This window comes from Ips typographus, linkage group LG8 (genome assembly GCF_016097725.1).
Source record: "Ips typographus isolate SLU linkage group LG8, UJ_Ityp_2.0, whole genome shotgun sequence".
NCBI lineage: Eukaryota > Metazoa > Arthropoda > Insecta > Coleoptera > Curculionidae > Ips > Ips typographus.
Genome location: NC_138429.1, coordinates 6,657,759 through 6,667,211, shown reverse-complemented (window position 1 = coordinate 6,667,211; position 9,453 = coordinate 6,657,759). Strand labels below are relative to the sequence as shown.

The 9,453-nt window shown below is 33.7% G+C and overlaps 2 protein-coding genes across 5 annotated transcripts in view; one reads left to right on the top strand and one right to left on the bottom strand.

The window, feature by feature from the left end:
- Positions 1–9,453, bottom strand: part of LOC145732784 (dystrophin-like) — a 75,974-nt gene that overhangs the window by 52,954 nt on the left and 13,567 nt on the right. Inside the window, exon 13 of the mRNA XM_081985278.1 lies at positions 8,104–8,398. Within this exon, the coding sequence (XP_081841404.1) occupies positions 8,126–8,398 (273 nt within the window). The 3' untranslated portion in view covers positions 8,104–8,125. The remainder of the gene's footprint in view (positions 1–8,103; positions 8,399–9,453) is intronic.
- LOC145733058 (glycoprotein 3-alpha-L-fucosyltransferase A-like) lies at positions 852–6,330 on the top strand. Of its 4 annotated transcripts, none has more exons than XM_081985690.1 (6): positions 852–1,001; positions 1,601–1,793; positions 1,849–2,053; positions 3,921–4,261; positions 4,318–4,669; positions 4,737–6,330. In XM_081985690.1, exons 2-6 carry the CDS (start codon positions 1,623–1,625, stop codon positions 4,997–4,999), a joined length of 1,332 nt encoding a protein of 443 aa, XP_081841816.1. In that variant the 5' UTR covers positions 852–1,001; positions 1,601–1,622; the 3' UTR covers positions 5,000–6,330. The 4 variants fall into 4 exon arrangements, with proteins under 4 accessions (XP_081841816.1, XP_081841814.1, XP_081841815.1 ...); XM_081985688.1 differs by having other exon boundaries at positions 861–1,001; positions 1,578–1,793; XM_081985689.1 differs by lacking the exon at positions 852–1,001 and adding an exon at positions 1,192–1,528.

The following is a 9,453-nucleotide window of genomic DNA, read 5'->3' as shown; positions in this document are numbered from 1 at the left end:
TTAAGACAAATTGCAAATGACCCGATTCCTATTTTATTGCATTGTACCCCAGTCTAGAACAATGTGATTGTTTGTTGACAATATTAGAGTGATCAAGCTAACATTGTTAGCGAAATTTAGTCATTTACTTAGGAACTAGTGTAAATGACCTTTAGTTGTAATTTGAAATCGAAGATTTTAGTCCAGTATCCATTTTATAAAGAAATAGATATTGGATCTTGGACGCCCACTAATTAATTGCCTGACTATATTATTGAACATGTTGCATTATTCAAAGTGCGTAACTTTATTCAGTGTTATGCTGCATTATGTGATATGTGTTATAATAACAATACGAGTGGTATGAAGTGACGGTAAAAAAGTGTTCTAAATTGTGGAAAATAGAGCCTCCAAATTCTACATTCTACAAAACACTTTTTGAAAGAATACAAAAAGTAGGAAAAGGCAAATGTTTGGAATGTTACTAAAAAACTCTCATTTCAAAAAGTAACAGCCCTTGATTTTCACTTATCCAGCAAATGCAACATACTTTTTTAGCTTAACAATATAAATATATACAGCATTATGATATTATTTGATACGTCACTGGACTCCGTTTACCGTACAATTTGTTTATTTAAGCGATCTAAAACAAATAGGCCGCTTACACAATCCCAGCAAAGCCGTTATACAGCATCTTACCATTCATAATGGACAGTTAATCACTTCTCACCTTTATTCAAATTACACCTGTTTACCCGTTACGGTTTGCCATCGCAAAAAGCAACAAAAATGTCACGTCAGAAGGCATTCAGCTTTGGCTGAAAAGAGTCCTGTAGATAATTCCCAATCGATTCTGGACAAATAGAATTCTGTACGGAAAAGCAAAATTTTCAGCGAGGGCGCAGACTCAATTTCCCGATATGGATTTTCCAGGCAGGGCTTTAGGAAGCAACCCCCTTATGCTCATCAGTAGTGGCGGTCATGCCTTTGCTATTCAACCCTTATTATTTGTTTTGTCGGTAAGTTTGATAAATTTTTTTTTGGCATTAAACGCGTCAATTTTTGTTATTGTGTAATTAAAATAAAGTGGGCTCTATAACTCGCCATAAAAATATTATCACCTGGTTATATTGTTAAATCCAGTTTTATGATCGTGGTAAATAATACTATGCGTACAGGTGTCGAAATTTCAGTTTTAATACAAAACGTATGGGTAATGTACTGCAATTATGTGACCGCAACGGAAGTAAATTTATTTACAATATTATTTGCACCTAATTTATATCGTTTATCACATATTTTTGCTTTTTAACTGGCATTTCGATTAGATTTACTAACCAGTCATGAGTTTTTTACCAGTTTTTATGCCACAGACTGAAACCTCCTCTATAACTTCAATTTACCAAATATCATGTGGCAAAAACACTTCATTCTGTAATCTCTGATAAAATTGTCACAATACTGTTATCTACCCAATACGGTGTTACCTTCAACGACATCCAATTAGACTGTTTTATCAGTCCACGTTTGCTAATTGTACCTACGTGTAAGTTTTACAAATTTTTTCTGATTAACTTTTAATCCTTTTTTTTTAGATATTAATCTTCTCCTTACGTAGGTAATGACGAAACATCCCTAAAATGCCTCCACGGTTGACGCCGCGTAAGTTTTTCCTCACGTTTCTAGTGGTAATTGGAGTAACGCTACTAGTAGGCAGTCAGTACCGATTTTCGTACTTTTCCGGGGAACGATCCAGACTGACCGATGTCCGCGTTAATAACGCACCCACTCAAAAACCCAATGTGGACGAGGTAATCAACTAACTTACTAGCACCACGTCGTGTTAGGTAAAAAGTGAAATTTTAGATGCCCAAAGAAGAAATGGCACTACAGCGTGTCGAAGACGAGGAAGAGGAAAAAGAACCTCCAAGTTTAGCGGAACGACCCTACTACTTGATCGGTGGTACCTTATACCCTACTAAATCCAAAGGACCTGCCAGGTTGTTCCCTGAACAGGCTGATGGTGATCGCATAGTCGATCAACTTATGTACGTTCCAGAAGACTATCAAGGTAAGTTAAATTTGCATTTAAGTGAGAGTTGCAAACTGATATGAATAATGCTGAACTGAATTGTGATTAGTCAAAAATCAGATCAATCAGATACTCTGTTTTAAATGGAGAACCCTGTATAAGGTATACATATAAATTTGATTGATATTCTCGTTATGTCGATGTAAGTTTTCTATATAACAGCAAAATCACATTCAAAATTACAAACTTTATCTAATCTAAATTCTCGTAATCGTGTCCAAACAAACATGGCCCATATATCTATGTTTGTGAACATAGCCAAAAATCGATACTGATGATTATTTCATGGTAACATTTAACACTCCAAACCGTAATTCTTCGTTATTAACGCTTAAATTCAATTATTTACCCTTTAGGTAACCATATACAGGGTGTCAGGGTTTTTTGTAGCAAGTAGTTTTTAACTCCCTGTATTTCCTTAACAAAGAAATTTTCGAGTATATGATTCAAAAAAACCCTGACACTCTGTATACTACAGTATTTACTACTTAATAATTTAAAGTAAATAAGCAAATTTCGTGACTATGTGGCAACCAAAACTGCAATAATTCTTTATAGTTTCCATATAATTATTAACCTGGATTATCAAAATTTGCTTAATATAAAAGACAACTAAATTGTTTAATATCTTTATTATCCCTTTTAGTAGAAGATCCAGTAATATGTTTAGAATGTTGTATTCGATGATTATTACTGACATAATATCAAAGAATGATGAGGTTTACTCACGTAAACTGGAAAAATTGAGATCTTATGGGAATAAGATGCTTTTGACAGACAAATACAGGGTAATTCAAATTCGACCCTCACCATTGGGATCTCAGAAACCATAAGAAACACGAGAAAGTTTAAATTGGGGCAAAGTTGCGCAATGTAAAGCTCAACCAAATGCTGTTTTAAAAATTTCGATTTTCCGAAGATATCCGAAAAAAACTGAAAATTTGATTTTTTGTTTTTATTTATTTCTAATCTTATTTGAAGAGATATTCCAAAACTAAAAGCATCTTTTCATTGCCACTTTTTCCTAGCTATTCGATGATGGATTTAAATTTGCCACACGACGTTTCGTTTTTTGTCAGTCATCATCAACTTTCTTTTTTCTTATGGGCGCCATATTGGATTTTCAGCCCACCAAATAGTACGTTTTATTCTGTTTTTGGTGATGTATAATAAATAACTTATGATTTGTTTGATAAATGACAAAATAATTCATCAATAAAAACTATTTTTACTTTAGTTATGGCTTTGAGTTAATGGTCCGTTTTATAAAATGTCATTATTTTTGACAGTACTTGCCAAATACGGATATTCGGAAGATCATTAGAGCAAGTCAACTAACCTAACCTAACCTAACTTAAACAGGTCACTTATGTTTCCAAGAGAAAGATCATCATTTTAGGAACTTCATTTTTTGCCAAATTTTAATTTTTTATAATGTTATGTGCAAGTTTATAGTTATTTATACAGCAAGTGACTTAAAACATTTTTTATTCATTCATATTTATTCGAGTGAATAAACCCGTTTAAGTCACGTGTTTTATACAGTATTTTATTAAATTTTGACTTCTTATATTAAAAAAAAAACTAAAATTACAGTTCTATTAAATTTGCACCACGCCCCGTAGATGTGACATTGATGTTTGTTTGTTTACATCTGTAAACAGGCGAATGTCATTCAGAGTGATTTAATAGTTATTTATACAGCAAGTGACTTAAACCATTTTTAAGAAGAAATTACTATCAGAAATCAATGAGTTAGACAAACATGTGAAAATTGATCACGTCACGACCAAATCATCAGAAAGAGTGATTGGTATTATCTTCTGACTAACATCATTATTTTCAGGCTATAACAGTCCAGAAAAAACTATTTTACTTTTTAACGGTTTGGGCGCGTGGGGCCAAAAAGGCGGTTCCGCATCGTTCGTCCAATGTCCAGTCACCAGATGTTCGCTGACCGCGGACAGGGCAAGGGCAGCGGACGCGGACGCAATTTTATTCAAAGACCACGTGGCCTATCCAGGCTACGAACGTCCTTCGAACCAAGTGTGGATATTGTACCATCTGGAGTGTCCTTACCACACTCAGAGCGTCAAAATACCGGACTCGATCAACTGGACAGCCAGTTATCGTCGTGACAGCGACATTGTGGCCCCCTACGAAAGGTGGACTTACTACGATCCTGAGGTGACTTTATATAAGTTCAATGAATAGGACAATGTAAATGAGTGGGAAAATTCCAGGTTAGACAATTGCCACAAAGTCGTGACTATGCGGCGAATAAAACGAAAAAAGTCGCATGGTTCGTATCGAACTGTGGGGCGCGGAACAATCGGTTGCAGTACGCCAGAGAACTGGGAAAGTACATTGAAGTGGATATTTACGGAGGTTGCGGCTCCTTAAAATGCCCGCGTTCTGATGACAAAAAGTGTTTTAACATCTTGGAAAGCGACTATAAATTCTATCTGGCTTTCGAGAATTCAAATTGTCGAGACTACATTACGGAAAAACTGTTTGTGAATGGGTTAGGGCATGACGTTTTACCCATTGTCATGGGTGGACGACCGGATGATTACCAAAAAAGCGCACCAGAAGGTAAGTCGTCCAAATCGACTCCAAAAACTACTCAAACTTACTGAGGATCATAATAACTTAATTCCAGGATCTTACATTCACGTGGATGAATTTGAGAGTCCGGAGGAGTTAGCGGCCTATTTACATCGTCTGGACAACGACAACACCTTATACAACTCTTATTTCAAATGGAAAGGCACTGGAGAGTTTATCAACACATATTTTTGGTGCAGATTGTGCGCCATGTTGCACGCCCCTTTGGTGCACCGTCACTATGAAGACGTCAACGATTGGTGGCGGGGACCTGGGGTGTGCACCAGCAAATCTTGGCGCAACACGGAATTTGTATAGGATAATTAGAGCTTTGGTCGGTATATTTAAAAAAACTCATTCGTTGAAAACTACTTAGAAGAGGAAATACTAATTAGTTGCTAGAGTGATGAGTTGGTGCTGTGCTTTTCAATAGGGAGACGTTATTGATTTAATAAATATGAAAGGGTCTGAAATAATTGCTTGGCAATTCAGGGTTTTTTAAACAATTGTACATAATATGCAGGTAGAGGCATGGAAAACCATTTCAATGTCTGAACTAAATTAAGATTATACTATTATAAATGAACGGGTTTTAGAAATTTGATAACAAACATTGAAACTTACAGTTTCAATAATGCAAAGGATAATATTTAGTGATTACTTCTGTTTATTGTACCAGCTTGTAAGGTACTAACCAGCAGCATAACTAATTAAACTGTAATGTTAACTATCAAAGTTGCAGAATTCTGAATACAATAAACATTTGTTTATTTCCTAATATTAGATTTTTGTTGATGCAAGAAAACAAAAATGCTTCAAGTTTTTAATTTAAAGAAAATTTTCTTTGTGTCAACTGTCTTCCTAATATTATTTTAATATTATTGAGCATTTAGTTTCAACGAAACGTAAAGTTTACATTTTACTAGAAGCTCGATTAATTACTAGGTAATTAAATTACATAAATGGTTATCTCGATATTCTTGGCATTTACTCTAATCTTACATTTACGTACTTAAATAAAAATGTCTTATTAGAGTTGCAAATTTATTTTAAATGCTGGTTGAATGCTCACGACCAAAAAAACATCTCGCCAATTTTAATTGTAAATAAAAGGTCAATTTTTAAATATGTGAAGAATTTCGTTTAGATCAAGTTTACGGCACTTTTTAACTGTCATAATTCCAAAAAAAAAACTATTCAACCTGATAAAATTTTCACTTAAATAAGTAAGCCTTAAGTAAAAAAATATGTCGTCGCCTTACCTGGCTCCATTGTATAGATGATATAATAGACAGATGTACATATATTGATCGCATATTTTAAGAAATAGTTAATACGAAAAAAAAATTGTAATCAGGCGAAACCTTTTGCTTTTGCCGCATATGTAGGTATACTTTCACCAGTAATGTTAATCTAACGGTTAATGCGAGTAACCTAAAGAATCAGTTCAGGTTGTGGTGTAAAAACCTCAATATTGATTTCTGTGATAATTTGGTTTATTTTTTTTAGCTATAATTTGTTTAAATGCCTTAATAAAGTCAGTTAGTCAACTATGTAAAAAATGAAATAAAGGAATTTGCGAGTACATAAGCTAGTCATAATGAAGTACGATTATTTGTACAGTAAACACGTTGTTTATTAAGTTTTCATATTAGTGTTTTATTTAAATCCCTGACAACAGAAAAAAAAAAGAAATGACAGAATTGACCAATTACCTTTGGAATAATTTTGAAGGGAAAGAACCAACCTTTAAGCATCATTCACATAAACTTTATGGCTATTGCAACGGTAAGGTATGTGTACTGCTAAAGGTTAGGTACATTATAAAGTAATGTACTGTTCACACTTGTATACTGCGGAATTAATAACTTAATAGTAGTGCAAAACCTATCTAGCTTTTAGCTTTTACTCTTAAGTTTTGCCACCTTAATACAAGCAACCAATAAGGAGAGGCATTTCAGACGTTTGACACATGCGTATTTTTGTTGTCAACTAACTGTTCAAATTTCGAAAATATGAAAAAATGCTTTCTGTATTTGTTTATTGAATGTCTGTTCAGTTTGTACCTAATTATCTTTTTTGAAACAAATAGTCGAAGTCTAGATGATTACTATTAACAGTATGACGTTTATGTCTTGTGTTTCTGAAATCCTAACCTGATTCCTATATTCTAATTTTAATTTTGAGTTTATTGTGAATGATGTCATTTGTCTACTTCTTGCAGTGCCATTAACAGTACAAATGCACTGCATGTTATGTGAATGTTACTTTATTATAATATTTCTACTACTTGATTGGTTAACTTTAGGAGTTGCTACTTCTTTAGGAAACATACACTGTGTCCCAAGCTATGCGTCGGTCATAAAAATTATTGAAAACCCTATAAAAATTTAAGTATAAAACCAATAAAAATATAAGTGAAAATCACTTAAAAAGTCGCAAATTTTGTTTTGCTGGACAAACTCTAATAGATCTTATACCTACACCATAGAAAAAGCTAGAGCTCTCTAAAATGATATTTCACATTAATTCAAAAACCAAACCTTTGTAAACTTGACAATTTGTATTTGTTGTGTGGTCTGTAGTTCTATTATTAAAATTGCTATTCTTAATTATTGTTATAAAACATAACTATATAGTAATTTATATGTATAGAGACACATTACATGTTAAATTAGCTTGTAAATGACCAAGACAAATACCTTGGGACAACGCATATTGCAGGTAGGTACTCTCTAACTACTCTTTAATTAAAAAACTTCATTATCGATAAATCAACCGTGTATTTATTATAAGAGCATTCATTCTAATATGGCAATGCACTAAATACACTTGTCGCACACTAAAATGTAGTAATAATAATAATCGTAATTATAATATGAAATGTTTCGTCTGATATGGTTGAGTTACAAATTTTCCAAAAGGACGAGCGATTATGTAACATGAGTCGATTAAAACGTACTAAAGCGCTAAAAGGGCAGCGAAAGCATGGACAGGGTAAGGACTCGTACGATTTGGACTCGATGATATGTATCTATACATCGATAAGCGGCTTACCAATTTATTTAAAAGTATTCAATTTCCCTGACTGGGGCAGTGTATACTGCCTATAATACTGTGGTTAGTTGAAACAGTCGGGGACTCCCACTCAACCCCCCAAAAATATTGATAATTAGTAAATACAAAGACAAAAACTTCGTGTGTGTTTATCAATCAGGTCATAAAACAAATGGGAGTCCCAGGTCAAATTAAATAATATCAAAGTTATAATTTCACTCTTAAACTAATGTGGCAGTTTTAAAACTCGTTTACCCTAGACTTCAACTCAACAACGTACTGTTGTGCGATCAAACCACACTTCTTATCAAAATAAAGTCGGTCCAGTAAATCATTAATAATAATTATTATTGTTACAAACTTACCCTCAACTTCATATTGCTCAGTTCAACGTAGTTCCGCTGGTGGCGGTGGTTGATTAACTCGTGCCGGTGTGTCCTGGTTCAACTGGGATGCGGTCACGCTTCTGGTTTGCAAAGTAGACGAAGGAGTTTCGGACAAGAGTTGTTTCAAACGCTTCAGTTGAGTTTCCAGTTGCCGGTTATGGTCTTCTAAGATCTGCATCCGGGCCTCGAGACGTCCCTTGTGTTGTCTTAGTAATCGCGCCTCGGCTAAGACGTCGTGATGTGGCTGTTGCATCGGATGTAGGGCAGATCCTCGCTATAATTTATGTTAATCCAAAATTCAAATTAAGTCACACAAAAATGACTAGTAAACGAAAGTGTTGAAGTTGAGTATAACTTCCCCCTTGAAAGTTCAATTGTTCATATTAGAACAAAATGTCAATACTGTTCTCGCGGAGTGAGTTTACCCGTGCGTCACGAAGGCTACGTCATTTATAATCATATGAATCAAATCAAATTTTCGTCAACAAACCTGATGTGTGTTAATTTCTACAGCTTCCTTTATCCCTTTATGAACTGGTCAAAGAGATTGAAGATACTTTTATTAGATTTTATACAACTTTATTTTACTGACATAAAACAATGGAAAGACATAAGCACACTCGAATAATAATTACTAATAATAATTGATTATTTTAACATTGTGTTCATATTATAGAAAAGGGCGTGTCTAAAGCTTCGTCACGTTTAAAATTTTGCGTGTATTGTCAGTCAGAAAGTAGAGATCTGGCTGCAAATTTGCACTAAAACAACCTTATACCAAAGCAAATCAAAAATATCTTGACCGAAATAACATTTTTTATTTATGAGAAGTCTCCGTTTGGATCATAGAATTCCATCTAACTTTGAAACCTAATTTATTTACCAAAATTCGTAGAGATGTATCACCAATATGTAGTATTTCTTTAACTTTAAGCTCTTGATTTAGGTTCTGGATGATTACATGTTTCTCTAAAATAAATACAACAAATTAAAAATTCAATAAGACATTCTGGGTGATGCTGTAGTATCTCTTTCCAGGTTGCAATCCACTTATTTTATTTTAAACCCGCTGGAAAACATTTTAGACGCTTATTTTATTTTTTCTATGACTTTATTATTAATATGTTTGAAGAAATTTTTATGATTATTTCCTTCCTATCAGTTTTGACCAATCGCTATCAAGAATTTTCAATCAATCGCTATTGTAAATTTTAAGTGGAAAAATCACTTGTCAACAACTGTCAACTTAGCTGTCAGCAGTTTTTACAGAAAAAAATTCGAAAAAATTGCACACTTCTCACAACAACATAAAGAATAGTGTTACCCTTT

Coding starts and splice junctions, on each gene's coding strand:
- LOC145733058 (XM_081985690.1), top strand. CDS start 1,623: ATGCCTCCACGGTTGACGCCGCGTAAGTTTTTCCTCACGTTTCTAGTG. Junction 1,794..1,848: donor AAAAACCCAATGTGGACGAG/GTAATCAACTAA, acceptor GTGAAATTTTAG/ATGCCCAAAGAAGAAATGGC. Junction 4,262..4,317: donor GGACTTACTACGATCCTGAG/GTGACTTTATAT, acceptor GGAAAATTCCAG/GTTAGACAATTGCCACAAAG.